Source organism: Chiloscyllium plagiosum, chromosome 4, assembly GCF_004010195.1.
Source record: "Chiloscyllium plagiosum isolate BGI_BamShark_2017 chromosome 4, ASM401019v2, whole genome shotgun sequence".
Lineage (NCBI taxonomy): Eukaryota > Metazoa > Chordata > Chondrichthyes > Orectolobiformes > Hemiscylliidae > Chiloscyllium > Chiloscyllium plagiosum.
Window position 1 is genome coordinate 120,500,592 of NC_057713.1, and position 16,316 is coordinate 120,516,907.

A 16,316-nucleotide genomic window follows, 5' to 3' on the forward strand; every position below is an offset into this window, starting at 1 on the left:
TGAGGGGCATGGATAGGATAAGTAGACAAAGTCTTTTCCCTGGGGTGGGGGAGTCCAGAACTAGAGGGCATAGGTTTAGAGTGAGAGGGGAAAGATATAAAAGAGACCCAAGGGGTAACCTTTTCACACAGAGGGTGGTACGTGTATGGAATGAGCTCCCAGAGGAAGTGGTGAAGGCTGGTACAATTGCAACATTTAAAAGGCATTTGGATGGTATATGAATAGGAAGGGTTTGGAGGGATATGGGCCGGGTGCTGGCAGGTGGGACTAGATTGGGTTGAGATATCTGGTCAGCATAGATGAGTTTGACCGAAGGGTTACTTTTCCGTGCTGTACATCTCTATGACTCTATGACTAGTCGCTTCCAAATGTGTGACAACTATTAGGTGGAAGGACAAGGGCGTGTGAATCCACTACCTACAAATTTCCTGAAGCCACCTGCCATTGTGGAACTATATATCCCTTCTTTCAATAACATTCAGTCAAATTTTGGAACTCCCTCCCTAAGGACTGTTGTGGTTTTCCCTGGGGTGGGGGAGTCCAGAACTAGAGGGCCTGGATTTAGGGTTTAGGGTGAGAGGGGAAAGATATAAAAGAGCTCCAAGGGGCAACCTTTTCACACAGAGGGTGGTACGTGTATGGAATGAGCTGCCAGAGGAAGTTGTGGTTTAAGACAACTTCATGGATTTGGGGATGGAGGAAGTGGTGTAATTATGTTATGATCTGCAATTGAACAGGTTGGGCCTGGAATTTTCAAAAACAAGAGATGATCTTATGGAGACATATGAGACTTGGATGACTTTGCAGGGTGGGTGCTGAAGGGATATTCCCCCCTTGTCAGTCAGGCGAAAATGATGAAACAAGTTAAAATTACTTTTCCATTTCAGAGAGTGATGAGACTTTTTTTTATTTCCAGAGGGTTGAGGGCCATTGGAACTCTATTCTCCAGAGAATGCATCATCATTGAATATTTTAATGGCAGCGATAAATTGATTTCCATTGTCAAAAGCCTATGTTGTTGGTTTAGGAGTCCATGTGGAACTGATCTCAAAAAATCATAGGGTTCAGCAGGTAATAAGGAAATCAAATGGAGTGCTGACCGCGTGTTGGAGTTGACAATGAGAAGTTTATTTTCCCTAGTGGGAGAGTTTAGGACCAGATAATCTCACTGTTAGACATTGACCTTTTTAAGAGATGAGAAATTTCTCCCCTCAGAATGGAGTGAATCTGTGAAATTCTTTACTCCAGAGGGCCATGGGGCTAGATCATTAAGAATATTCGAGACTAAGATAGACAAAGGTTTAATCAAGGATCATTGGGTCAAAGCTGGTTGGGTGGAATTGTGGATTAGCAGATAAGCCACAAACTCCTTGAAAGTTTGAGTAGACTTGATGGGCTGAATGGCCTATTTCTGTTCCTGTTTTATGATCTTATAATGTCAAAGTCATATCAGCCACAAGCTTATTGAATGACGGAGCTGGTTGAAGGAACCAAATTGCCTACGTCTCCAAAGTTGTATGTTTTAGTACCTCGCCATCTGAATCCCAAAAACCTGATCACCACCTACAAGGTACAGTCATGGAGTCATTGAGATGTACAGCACAGAAACACATCCTTCGGTCCAACTTATCCATGCTAAGTCAGGTATGCGATGGAATGCTTTCTACCTACCTCGTGAATGCTGGTCCAACAAGATTTAAGAAGATCAATACCACCCAGACCCTCTGAGCCCACTTGATTGACATCCCATCCCCTTCACCATGTTTAACACTCTCTCCCTCCATCACTGATGCAAGCTGACACCAGTGTCTACTAACGACAAGATGCACTGCAACAATTCACCAGGACTCCAATGACAGCACCTTCCAAACTCGCGACTTTTAGCAAATTGAAGGACAAGGACATCAGATGGATGGGAATGCTATCACCTGCAAGTTCTTCTCTAAGCCACAGAACAAACCAAACTTAGCACAACATTATATTTTCCTCTTGTCCCTTGGTTAAAGTCCTTCAACACTCTTCCAAACAGGTTATCCCGACACCACATGGACTGTAGCAGTGTAAAATGGTGTCTAGCTTCATAATTTGACTGGCTTGAGATTGATTTAATGAACCAATAGGCTGAATGAGTTAAAATTGAGTCCATTATCTTTGTATTTGTTGGAGGAATATGGGACCGGGTGCTGGCAGGTGGGACTAGATTGTGTTGGGATATCTGGTCAGCATGGACGGGTTGGACCGAAGGGTCTGTTTCCATGATGTACATCTCTATGACTCTATTTGTACTGAAAATACATTGGCAAAACAGGTTCAAGTCTTCTGCTGGAGTCTGTGAAATGTAGCCATAGAAGTGGCATATGCATGTTATGGATGATAGATATTTTGATAGTGGCATCTCACTTCAGCTGTTTGAGAACAGCTGAGTCAAATCCATGTTTTTTAAGGGTTTGAACTTGCTTTTTAAGGTAAGCTTTTTTGGTTTTTAATTGAAAATGGAAACTTGGAGCTCAGTCAACTTTTCAGTTTGCCATCAAACTGAAAGTAGGGAGCAATGATTTGAATGCTTAGAGATTTGGCCAGGATTTCACTTAGTTTAGTTTTGACACTAAGCTGTTAACTGATGATTAATACAAGTACATCTGTGTTTTATGTATTTTATTAAATACAGACTTGATTGAAAATTAATTGGACTGAAATTTCTATGCATGTACTTGTCTTAGGAATTAAGTAATAACGAGTATAATAATCTATGAGAAAGCGCATTGTGTAACAATATTATTCCTGTCAGAAATATCTTGGGCTGTATTTTGTTGCTGATTTGCTGACAAGAATTTACAATGGCATCACATTGCAATGATTTGCGTATGTTCTTAAGGCCATGCATCATTTTCCTTTTTATATTAAAAGAGCAAATTGTGAGTAAGGTGTATGATTTCTATTACTATCATTTATTTTAGAGTTTAGATTCTGAACTGGTAACATATGGATTTTAGTGTGTGTGTATGAGGGGGTTTAGTAATTAATTTGACAGTCTTTATTGGAGCCATGATTCTTATATTTGTGTGTCTCAGAGTTGGTGACTGTATGGGCAGTTCTGGAGTGCTAATGTGTGTTTGCTTATATTGAGAGATGTTTATGGTCATAGACAGCAACCATTGAAAGATATTTGTTTGCTTTTGGTTCAGAATAATCACAATTTCTTTTGTTTCAGGGAAAAACTCAGAGACTGGAAAGTTTGGGGGAAGTTTGCAGAAGACTGGAGTGAGATGTAAGACTAGATTCTCCTGGAGAAAGGAGTTTGTTCAGAAATGTTAGGAAATAGGTTTCATTTGAAGATTCCAGACCAGAGGTGTTTGGTTAAGAAACCTGAAAGGTTGATTTGAAGCTAAGGAAGGTTAAGCTCGTTTGTGTGAATAATCAAGGAAAAGGCTAACAAGGTCTTGACTGGAAACTGAAATAGTTAAGTCAAACCTACAGATGTGATAGAAAAGGGAACTTTCCTGTCTGGCTTTTGAGTATTGTAAAGTGATACAGTTGAGATTAGCTGTAATTCAGTTTGCTACATGTTTTGAAATCTTTGAAACACTTATCTGTAAAGAGTTTGGTTTGTTTTATTTTATCTTTGTTCCTTTTATGTAATAAACTCTGCCTTATTCTGCATTGTTTGCTTACATTTCAGTGAAAGACCACCATATTAAGTAAACTGGAACAAAATATTATCTATCATGCCAGATTTCAATTTCAGACTGGCCATTTCAAGTAAAAACATCAGTAGGGATAAAGCAATAATATAATTTTAGTCAAAAGATTAATTCCAATCATAGAAAAACAATGTGCAAATTTACTGCTATCTGGCGCGTTAGTCTAGCACGTGGAAGTAACATAAAAATGAAATTGAGATGGAAAGAATTTTACATCCTGATATCCATCATTACAATTAATCATTGAAACAGAGAGCTTACTTCAAAGGCATGATTTATTGACTTGGCAATGAATTTGTGTTTTGCTTGCAATATATTTTAGGTTTTCTTTTTTAACCTCCACAACAGTGTTTGTATTAAGGAAGGCAGGTATATGGTTTCTTTTACACAATGGTTTCAAGCAGATTAACACAAATAAACCGGCTTACCTTGCATTTAGTATTTCCTCTCTCTGTAATAAGGAAAGACTACTGGACCTCCTGAGTGCTTTTCCACAGTAGTCACTGTTGTGATGCAGGGGACGTTGTTTTTCACTTTCCTCATTTCTCTACAATCTACTAATGCTGGATTTAGATATACAAAAATCTTCCACAAGCAGTTCTCTAAACTGACTTCCATATGCATAATTGTCAAAACCACAATTTTTTAGTTGTATGAATAGAGGCTGCAAAGAAACAGTTACGTTAAAACTGCAAGCTGGTAATGACTGGAACCTACTCCAGTGACTGTGGAAAGCTCATGCAATTAGGTGGTTCAAATAATTCTGCTTGCCTAAAATGTAGGTGCATTAAATAGTAAAGTGCTAATTTGTTTAGCATTTATCTTGCTGTCAGTGGCAACACTGTCATTTCTAGCGTGGATTGAAAGCACCTGCTTGGCTGAAACACATTACTTTTGGCAGAAGATGCACTCCTATTGATATTCGTAAACTTGGAAGGGAGCTGCAGAAAGGCTGAACATCAAAGTACTGTAATTTCTTTTGTGAGGAATGGAGATGCGACCTTGTGTTCTTCTATTTAGAAGCAACAAAATAGAAATCTACATAATTGTTGGGACTCTTTTCCATTGGCTACCATTGTAGAGACATTGCAAGAAAATTCCTTGCCCATTTACATTGGTAAGATGGAATGCGTAAATTTGTGTATTTTTTGTAGACCCCTACATTCCTATTCTTGCATACTTAAAACATGAAATGATTCAATTTCTATGATAACTAAAGTATTACTACAGGGAAACTGAATAAGTGCACAATGGAGTATAAACAGCCCTTTGTAGGGTGAGATAGTGAATGCTGGGACAAGTGCTGAGCATAAACACAGCAGACGTCTGTCAGGATGAATGGCCTTTTTCAGTGCAATAAAATTCCATGTATTTTATGTACAAAAGTCAGAATAACTTAATTTTTTTTTTGTTTGCAGACCTTTCTCAGAATATGGGGGTGAAATAGAAACATCGTCACTGCACTGCTGGTCCCTTTAAATTGCAAACTCCACACAGAGAGTCGCCTGAGGCGGGAATTGAACCCGGGTCTCTGGCGCTGTGAGGCAGCAGTGATAAGCATTGACTGTGATTGGAAAGCATTTCAACCCAGTAATTACATGTTTATATTTCTGAATCAGTGATTGATAGGAGGTTGTACTTTTCCCACTGGTGGCAGTAACATCACTTCATTTTATTGTTCTAAAGCCAAAGTTTATGGAATGAAATCAATTTCAAGGAATACAGTGAAGATCTTAATTTTTTAATACTGAACCCTCTTCTGATCAATATATGCATCAGTCTGGATTCTAAAGTGGTTATGATGCTTGTGGGTAGCATGGTGGCACAGTGGTTAGCACTGCTGCCTCACAGCGCCAGAGACCCGGGTTCAATTCCCGCCTCAGGCGACTATCTGTGTGGAGTTTGCACATTCTCCCCGTGTCTGTGTGGGTTTCCTCCGGGTGCTCCGGTTTCTTCCCACAATCCAAAAATGTGCAGGTTAGGTGAATTGGCCATGCTAAATTGCCCGTAGTGTTAGGTGAATGGGTAAATGTAGGGGAATGGGTCTGGGTGGGTTGCGCTTCGGAGGGTCGGTGTGGACTTGTTGGGCCGAAGGGCCTGTTTCCACACTGTAAGTAATCTAATCTAATCTAAAACTGCCAGCAAACACTGTCGTTGTTCCACTGAAATTGACACAACATGGATAGAATACTGTGGAAATCGAAAAGCTGCTGTTCATTACCGGATGCTTCTTCAGTGGATACACTCTTCAGCTACTCTAATAGTGCAACCCAGTAAAACTCCTGTGAATTCATGAGAACTTGCAATGTTCATTTTTGTAACATTGGAAAAACTCTGGTTTTAAACACGATACCAATTTCATAACTACTGCTAAAACCCATCATTGTACTTGATCATATGTTTGTTGAAAACTAAGTTTTTCTGCATTAAAAATAAATCCACTTTTGTTTGCTCCTGGTAATTTCTGGGCTAATAACATCTGATTAAGGGCAGCATTTTGTGATACATTCTTGATACTAATTGACCTCTTTCATTTCTGCAGCTACAAGCTTCCTAATTAATCCCTGCTATTGCAGGACATTGTTAACACATTTTTTTAATTGTAAAATGCAACTGCATATTAACTTGTCTTTGGTTAAACTTATCTTTGCCTGTGAAGTCAACTGGAGGTTTACGGAAGTGTTATTTATTGGCATACTTCATTAGTTTCTGTGATTCCCACCTCTGGCATGTTCGACGGTTTTTAGCATACATGACCGTCTTAATTTGTTGCTTGGTAGCAGCAGTGTGTATGATCTGCAAGATGCACTACAGAAATTCACCAAAAATTGGATTGAATTGAATTCAATTTATTGTCATGCGTACCGAGGCACAGTGAAAAGCTTTGTCTTGCGAGCAATACAGGCAGATCACACAGTTAAGTCGCATAGTAGTAAATAATAGGTAAACAGCGGCAAAAACAAAAACACAGGTACAGGCAAATGTTAAGAGTTTGTGAGTCCATTCAGTAATCTAACGACGGTATGGTAGAAACTGTTATGAAACCGGCTGGTGCGTGTGTTCAGGCTTCTGTACCTGGCTTCTGTACTTCCTTAGGCAGCACTTTCAAAACCCATGAGAATTTCCATCTGGAAGGACAAGGTCAGCAGATACGTGCGAATGCCACCACCTGAAAGTTCCCTTCTAAGCCACTGACAGACCCAACATGGAAATATTTCACCGTTTCTTCACTGTTGCTAGGTCAAAATTCTCAAATCCCCTCCCTTAAGGGCATTTTGGGTAAACCTGCAGAATGTGGACTGCAGCAGTTCAAGATGGCAGCTCACCACCATCTCAAGGGCAACTCTAGATGGGCACTAAATGCCAGCAAAACCCATGTCCCATAAGTGGATTCTTAGAAAATCATGGCTCATATATCTCAAAAACAAATGTATTGAGGACTGTGAATAATTTGACTTAAATTTAAAATGTCAGATATGCAACAGTCTAGGTCAGCTGATTTCTTTTTTGGCTACTTCCCTTCATACCTCAGCTTGCTTAATTATTTGAGTGTTTATTGAGTTCCCTGATAAGTTTAAACTAAAAACAATATGCAGAATGTCTCATTTTGTTTATTCTTAGTTTACTTTGAACTTGGAGAAAGTGAGAACTGCAGATGCTGGAGATCAGAATTGAGAGTGTGGCGCTGGAAAAGCACAGCAGGTCAGGCATAAGGTTACTGATGAAATGCTTATGCCCGAAATGTCGATTCTCCTGCTCCTTGGATGCTGCCTGCCCTGTGCTTTTCTAACACCTTACTCTCGACTTTACTTTAAACTTGGTGTATATTTTCATCTCGAACTTTATTTGGTTCCAGTTAACGGAATGCTTTAACTTACAGGAATGGTCATTGTATCATTTTTTACATACACATATAGTCCTTTTTATGGTATTGTTTCTATGTCAAAATAATTTAAAATATTAAACATTTTATTTAAACAAATTGAACAGAATGAAAATAGCTTTGAGTAGTTTATAATGATTCCTCTCTTTTATTTCTCCATGGCCTTTTAAGTAAGTAATTCAGAAGGAGGGACGATGATGTCTGAAGAAAAAGGCTGGCAGGCTGTACCAATCAAAATTGAAAGAATGGATGAAGAAGCTGAATCAAGCAGTGCAGCTGATGTGCAGGACTTCGATATATATAGTGCCATGGAATGGAAAAATGGAGTGGGTATCTTGCCTGGCAGTGACCTAAAGGTATGTATCTTTAACTTTGGCTTCTAAATTTTCTAATCTTTCATCTCCCCCTCAGATTCCTGGACAGAATAATTCTAGTGACAATAAGCTTTCACCTTGGAAATAAAAACCGAATATACAATGATTATTCGGCAAACAGATTGTACATGTAGCAAGTTAAAGTCATTAAATAACCCACATTTTTGCATTTATTGTCAAGATTGTTCAGCTAAAATACCATGGTATTTAGTCAGGAAAGAAGCGTGTTCGGGTTTTATTACTATTGAACATCTGTTGCATTTTCTGGAAGTTGTGGACATGGTGGCAGTAGCTACTGCTGCTGCTTGGAGATCTATTCTTCTGAGATGTCATACTTGTCTATCGCATGCCATCATCATCATTTATCTAGCGTAGCTTGTCTGCAATTGCTCCGAAACATCCATCATCCAATTGTGCCATGGCTGCTTACTTACTTTCTATTTTAATCTCAAGAATCTGTAGTTTTTCAGCTCTGATCAAACAGCTAAGATACATTTTCCTTTTTGGATGTTAGTTTTTAGAGTTCTTGCTCTTGAAATTTCATTTATCTTATTGTCTGCGTGAGAATTTTTAAGCCGCTATCTTTGCATCCGAATTTTAAATGACCCCATTTTCTTCCATAGATCTTCACTTGTTGTTCAGGTGGTACCAGATTGTGGTGACAGAACACTTTTCACTGTATCTCAATTGATATATCTGACAATAAATCCTTCCATCCATTCATTCATTCATTCATTCAGGTTTCAGAGGCATACAGGAAATTGAATGAATTTTGCACCTCATGTATTTTTTGCCTTGTTACCAGTTCAAGGTTACCTTTTAACACATCCTTCAACTTCACAAAATTACATAATTGTATCTTTAATCATCTTTTGACTTGAGTATTGCATCTACAATCTTCTGCTAATATTTGTGCTAAATTGACAAACTCATCTATTATTCCAGTGTAACCCCATTTGAATTTTCATTCTTTCTTCGAATGTACTCTATCATTGTTTTATCTAATTGATGCTCATACTCAATCCATATTCAAAATGTTCAGGTTGTGTTTAATTCATGATAATTTGCCAGGCTTTAATGATTCAGCGAGGAATGTGCAGCTTTAAGCAGCTTGCAAGTTCACGTTCTTGCCTCCAACTTTTTGTCCTGAAAGTGCATCTAATTATTTGAATATTTGCACTGTGTACGGATTAAGCTAATTTGGTGACAGTACACAGCCTTGTTATATGCCTCTCTTCACTTGAAACAGCAACAACAACAACAGAGTAATCGCAGTCATCCATTCATTGACCCTTCGCATTTTGCAATTCCTGACAAATAAACTTATTTATTATTTAAATTATTTATTAGTTGTGCTCAAAAAGCTAGATGCTGACAACTTTGGGTCTGTAACCGAAGTTGATTCGGATCTACACATTTGCGTCAATATGGTTTAAACTTAAAGCTTGGCTTTTTGGCAATTAGCTTTGATTTACAGGACCAGTTAATTGTCATGCCATTAGACTATCATTGGGAAAATAATGTTAGTAGTTTTACCAAATTTTGGCTCTAAACCAATTGGAACTAGGTGCTTCGGTTTCCTCCCACAGTCCAAAAATGTGCAGGTTAGGTGAATTGGCCATGCTAAATTGCCCGTAGTGTAAGGTGAACAGGTACATGTAGGGGTGTGGGTATGGGCGGGTTGCTCTTCGGAGGGTCGGTGTGGACTTGTTGGGCCGAAGGGCCTGTTTCCACACTGTAGGGAATCTAATCTAATCTAAAAAATAATGGTTGATTTCAGATATCCTGGGGTGATAAGAGTATGGAGGGCAAAGAGAAATGTAGAATACAGAAGAGTACAGCACACATCTCGGCCCTTCAGCCCATCTGTGCCAACCATGATGCTTTCTAAACTAATCCCACCTGCCTGCATGTGCTCCACATCCATTTATTTCCTGCCTATTCACATGTCTTTCTAAACGCCTCTAAAATATAGTTATCATATCTGCTTCTACAGCCTTTGTTGGTTGCGCCAATGCAGTTACCACCTTCTACTTAAAAAAACTCACCCTCCATCTGTTTTAAACTTTCCTCCCCTCTCTTTAACTTATTCCCCCAGTATCTGACATTTTCATTCTAGGGAAAAGACTCCAACTGTCCATTGCGTCTCATAATTGTATATGCTTCTGTCAGAGCACCCCTCAGCCTCCGATGTACCAGTGAAAACAGTCCAACTTTGTCCAACCTCGCCTCCAAGCTAATATGTTCCAGTCCAGGCCACATCGTCTTTCTGCACCCTTTCCAAGGCCTCCACATCTTTCCTATAGTGCTATGACCAGAATTTGCACGCAGTGTTTCGAATGTGGTGTAATCAAAGTGTGGGGCTTATTTAAAAATAGGTTAAAAATTGCAATGTGATTTTTTTTTTTGCCTGCAGCTTTTCTTTTGTTGTTACTTGTTTTTTGCTGAAGAGAGGAAACCTCGTGATTCGTGTTTGCATAGATACAGAGGATTTACTGTGTATTACAATTTATTTGCTATCACTGAGTCAAAGTCTTGGAGCTCCCTCCGAAACAGCATTGTGGGTGTTCCCACACTAAAGACAGCAGCAGTTTGAGAAGGTGAAGGGAAACTCATAATGGGGAGTAAATTCTGGCATAGCCTGTGATGCCCACATTCCATGAATGGATTTCTAAAAATTAGCTTTTTCTGTACTGTAATTTATAGAAAGTGTTGTTCAGTTCATAGTGGTTGCACTTCTTGGATGATGCATTCAAGCTTCATTGCAGGATTTGAACTTATAACTTGGTCTTCACCTCAGTGCTTTTCTGAGGAACTGCTGGTGCATTAATGATGCTGTCCTTTGAAATAGGTGCAGGCTGTATTTTTCAGCAAATGTTGAATGTCCAGTGGCAATTTCCATTGAAGAGAAAGGGCTTATGTCAGTTTATTTGGCCAGCATTCTTCCCATAAACACCAATACCATAGTATAGCAACGTCAACCGGTTGTTAATCGTTTTCTGGAAGTTCTTCCACGTAAATTAGCTGCTGTAACATTATTTCAGAGTAAGTTGAAAAACTTGGACTATTTGTCAGAAATGCGAGATAGTACTCTTTTTAATACAAATCTATCTTTTATTTCCTTAAGAGGCTAGCTCCTACCAGTGCCACAATTACTTCATGTTAGACTGCTCTTTTAAACTGAATTTCTGCTGTTTTGAGCAATGAACAGTAAATGCTAAATATTTGCACCTTCTTTGTCTTCTTCCTCCAACTTAGTTTCTGACTTAACCCTGTAGCTTCAGCAACCTTGGATATATTACTTAGGTCCCATTTTTTAAAACCCTTGACCTAGATTGTAAGTGTAGGCCCAAGTTGCAACCTCTTAGTTGTAAAACAACTTTTCTAAAATGGATGACCGCAGCAATTGCTGGGGAATGAATAAGTTCACTACCTCCAGGCAAGTAGTCATGATTCGGAGATGCCGGTGTTGGACTGGGGTGTACAAAGTTAAAAATCACACAACACCAGGTTATAGTCCAACAGGTTTAATTGGAAGCACACTAGCTTTTGGAGCGACGCTCCTTCATCAGGTGATAGTAGAGGGCTCGATCGTAACACAGAATTTATAGCAAAAATTTGCAGTGTGATGTAACTGAAATTATATATTGAAGAATTGATTGTCTGTTAAGCCTTTCATCTGTAAGAATACAATGATAGTTTCACTTCTTTCATGTGTAAATCACAAAACCCTTTTTTTAAAAAGAAACATATCTATTTCTTTCTTGTATCTGTTGGTTGAATCTCCCTCCTTTCTGCCTTACTTTCTATTCATCCATTAGATAAGGGTGTCACTGTCTAGGCCATTATTTATTACTCATCCTTAGTTGCCCAGAGAACAGTTAAGAGTCAACCGCATTACTGCAGTCGCATGTAGTCCAGATCAGATAAGGACGGCAGTTTCTTTCATTAGTGAGCCAGTGCGATTTTGTTTTTTTTAATAAATTTTATTTTTGTTTCCTCCCTTTTTTTTCCCCCCCCAATAATCAGCAATAGTGTCATGGCCATCGCCGAACCTATTTCCAGATTTTTATTGAAATTCAAACTCTACCATCTATTATGGTGGGATTCCAACCCAGAGCCCCAAGGCATTACCAGGTTCTCTTGGATTATGAACCCAAGGTCCCTGTTGAGGCCCTCCCTATGGGTACCGAACTTAGCTATCAGCCTCTGCTCGGCCACTTTCCTCTGCTGCCTGTCCCAAAGTCCACCTTGGAGGATGGTCACCCGAAGGTCCGAGGCTGAATGTCCTGGACCACTGAAGTGTTCCCCAACTGGGAGGGAACCCTCCTGTCTGTTGATTGTTGTGCGGTGCCCATTCATCTGTTGTCGTAGCCTTTGCTCGGTTTCCCCAATGTACCATGCCTCCGGGCATCCTTGCCTGCAACGTATAAGATAGACAACATTGGCTGAGTCACACGAGTACCTGTCATGTACAAGGTGGGAGGTGTTCCCACGCGTAATAGTGGTATCTATGTCCACAATCTGACACGTCTTGCAGCGTCCACCATGACAGGGTTGTATGGAGTTGTCCTGAGAGCCGGGCAGTTTGCTACGAACACTGATCTGCTTGAGGTTTGGCGGTTGTTTAAAGGCAAGTAGTGGAGGTGTGGGGAAGGTCTTGGTGAGGTGCTCATCCTCATTGATAATGTGTTGCAGGTCATGAAGAACATGGCGTAATTTTTCAGCCCCTGGGAAGCACTGAACAACGAAGGGTACCCTGTCAGTTGCAGCCTGTGTCTGTCTCCTGAGGAGGTCATTACGGTTCCTCGCTGTGGCACGTCAGAACTGGCGGTCGTACCCCATTCTTGTGAGGGTATCCTTGAGTACTTCCAGGTGTCCATCACGTTCCTCCTCATCTGAGCAGATCCGGTGTATGCGTAGGGTTTGTCCATAGGGAATGGCTGTTTTAATATGTTTTGGGTGGAAGCTGGAGAAGTGTAGCATTGTGAGGTTGTCTGTGGGTTTGCGGTAGAGTGTGGTGCTGAGGTGTCCATCCTTGATGGAGACGCACATGTCCAAGAATGAGACAGACAATTGAGAGAAGTCCATGGTGAGTTTGATGGTGGGATGAAACCTGTTGATGTCACTGTGTAGTTTTATCAGTGACTCCTCGCCATGGGTCCAGAGGAAGAAAATGTCATCAATGTACCTGGTGTACAATGTCGGTTGGAGATCCTACATAGAGGAGAAATCTTGGTCTAAACTGTGCATAAAAATGTTGGCATATTGGGGTGCAAATTTGGTCCCCATGGCTGTTCCATGTGTCTGGATGAAGAATTGGTTGTCAAAGGTGAAGACGTTATGATCGAGGATAAAGCGGATGAGTTGTAGGATGGTGTTTGGAGACTGGCAGTTGTTGGTGTTGAGTACTGAGGCTGTTGCTGTGATGCCATCCTTGTGGGGGATGCTGGTGTAGAGTGTGGAAACGTCCATTGTGACGAGGAATGTTCCCGGTTCGACTGGTCCATGGGTGCTGAGTTTCTGTAAGAAATCTGTAGTGTCACTTCTGGCTTCCACATAGCCAGAGAGATTCTTACATAGGGTCCCATTTCCCGACACGATGGGACGTCCCGGTGTGTTGGCTTTGTGTACCTTTGGCCTCTGGTCAGGATAGATGCTTATGTTCAACACTGTCACTCTAAGGCGGGACAGTGGCTCAGTGGTTAACATTGCTGTCTCACAGCACCAGGAACCCGGGTTCGATTCCACCCTCAGCTGACTTGTGTGGAATTTGCACATTCCCACCCCACACCTCTGTGTCTGTGTGGGTTTCCTCCAGGTGCTCTGGTTCCTTTCCACCATCCAAAGATATGTAGGTTAGGTGAATCGATAATGCTAAATTGCCCATAGTGTCTAGAGATGTGCAGAGTAGGTGGATTAGCCATAGAAAATGCAGGGTTACAGGGATAGGATTGAGTGGGGTGGCGGAGCAGGGTGAGTCTGGATCGGATGCAGTTTGGAGGGTCGGTGTGAACTCAATGGCCTTCTTCTACACTGTAGGGATTCCATGATAATTGCCTCCTCCAATTCAACTCCTCAATCCCTTTATTCCCTCTTCCTTGATGTACATTTCATGCTTTCCTTTACATAAACATTATTGTTCCCTGTGAATTTTCTTTTATAATGATCACTCCTCTCTGTGTGATACTGTAATGTGTGGGATCGGAAATTGCTTTAATTTTTCAGGGAGGAATGAATTGGAGGTGCAGTGGGGTATGTCTTCACAAAGACTGAAATAATTCTTATTCTGTGTCAATTCTGATGTGGATCAAGGAAGTGATTGGAATTGCAAATTTGCAAGAACATTTTTCTTGTTCTCTACAAACAAGGTTTTGGATTTATTGAGGTCAAACATAATGCCTGAACAACTGAGATTACCCAACAGCGAACAAATCCGGGGAACCAGATACGAGGCTGGCAGCACTTTGCCACTGGAAAGGGCAGCTGTCTAGTGTGCTGTACTTTTGGTCACGCAGAAGTCAAAATCAACAATCCTTGTTTTTTTTTCTCATGCCTTCCTTGTCTCTGTCTCAGGATAGTGCTTAACCAGTCTAACTCCATATCAAGACTTGAAGATGGTCACAGGCCGTTTAGTGAGATCTCAGAGTTGGGTTAGGGGCAGCAGGGGAGAGCATAGAGACCTCCGAGAGTTGATGATGGAGTGGGGAGGTCAGCGAGCGTGTGGACTTGTTGAAGAGAGAGTGCAGTTGCTGTGTCTTGATTAAACCATTACTACCTCAGAGTTGGAGAGTCCAAAAATTCCAGCACGCTTCGGTTTCCAACTCTCAATCTTGGAAGGGAATTGAATGTTTTTTGGAAAGGAATTTTTCCTCATTTTAATTTTGAGTCGAACACACAATATATCCAAAATATCATTACTTTAGGTATTAGTGACTTTGTTTAATCCCATAATTTTCTGCCTAACACAGCATGAAATTTGCTTCTGTGTTCAGTCTGTGTACTTTCTGTATCACCGCATTGAACTTCCCTGAGATTTATTTGTGATGTGACCAAACTGAATAAATTCAAATGTACTGAAATGAATTATACCTGCAAAAGGACATAAAACAAACATTTTTGACCCAGAGGAAGATTGCTAGAACATAAGATTTAGGAGCAAAGTTAAGCCATTCAATCCATTGAATCCACTCCGCCATGTTTCTCAACCCCGTTCGATTGCCTTCACCCCATAACCCTTGATCCTTTACCAATTAAGAACCTATCTATCATAAAACCATATGGTATGGAAGCAGAAATGGGCTACTCAGCCCGTGGAGTCTGCTATACCAACAAGTCCGTGTCATGTTTCAAGATCAATCTCACCTACCTTTTCCTATTGCATTCTGCGTACAACTCTGTCCAAAAGCACATTGATTTGTTTTGAGCATATTTATGTGACCTCTTTTAATAACTTATTCTACAAGTCATTTCAAATTTATGGTAAGAGAACTTCTGACTTACTGACTGTTCTCTAATGTTCAAGTTTCAGCTTTGTGTTCCTGATATTTGAACTTTTAACCAGAGAGAATAATCTGCCTAACCTTGCTTTGTCAATTTCCTTCAGCATCTTTAAACTTTGCTTTCACTTGTTTTGAACTGTCCAGGTTTCTGAAATTACTGCCATCTGATATTTAACCATCGTTTATACTTCAAAATTCCTCAAACAAAAGCATCGTATTTGTAGCTCATCCACACCCTTCCAAGGGTCTGAAAACTCTTCTTCAAAAATCACTTCTCCACCATAAAAAATAATCAGCACATGGAATGGACTGAAGGTTCAGCAGGTGTGAACATCTTAACATCATTTCCAAAAACAACAGTAGGTCACAAAGAGAGGGCGATAGGGTCTTCCTGGATGGGCTAAATAACTTGCCTTTTCTCCACCTAATTTGTAATCAGACCCCAAAAATTATGACAAGCTGAGTTTCATCACCCTTTATGCTGCATCAACACTTTGGTTTTGTGTTTTGTCGTACGCTGTTACAGTTTAATGTTAAATCCGCCATAAATGCTATGGTCATGGGGTTGCTGTGATTGTCCAATGCCATAGTCTTCATCTCTCTTCCTTTCATCTCTCTTTCCTTCAATGACCTAACTGACTAGTGTAAAACCAGTGTCTAGCATTCCATCTTCTCACAACTCTCTGTTTAAAATCATTTCTGCTCTTCTTTTTCCTGCATTTCTTTCATGTAGTCTTAATGTGTCTCCTCTTGTTCTAGAGTTCTCGTCTGATGAAAACAGTTTGTCCTCTCGACCTATCATGATTTAAAAAAATCAAATCACTCCTTAATCTCGCAATAGTTTATTGTTTGTATT

General features: G+C 40.2%; 1 protein-coding gene across 16 annotated transcripts in view; it reads left to right on the top strand.

Moving 5' to 3' along the window:
* LOC122549360 (lethal(3)malignant brain tumor-like protein 4) overlaps positions 1-16,316 on the top strand; it is a 300,541-nt gene that overhangs the window by 12,429 nt on the left and 271,796 nt on the right. For 15 of the 16 annotated variants that reach the window (XM_043689041.1, XM_043689042.1, XM_043689039.1 and 12 more), the window contains exon 3: positions 7,756-7,940. The exons of the other annotated variant lie outside the window; for it this stretch is intronic. In XM_043689041.1, the coding sequence (XP_043544976.1) occupies positions 7,756-7,940 (185 nt within the window). The remainder of the gene's footprint in view (positions 1-7,755; positions 7,941-16,316) is intronic. 16 annotated transcript variants of the gene reach the window in all.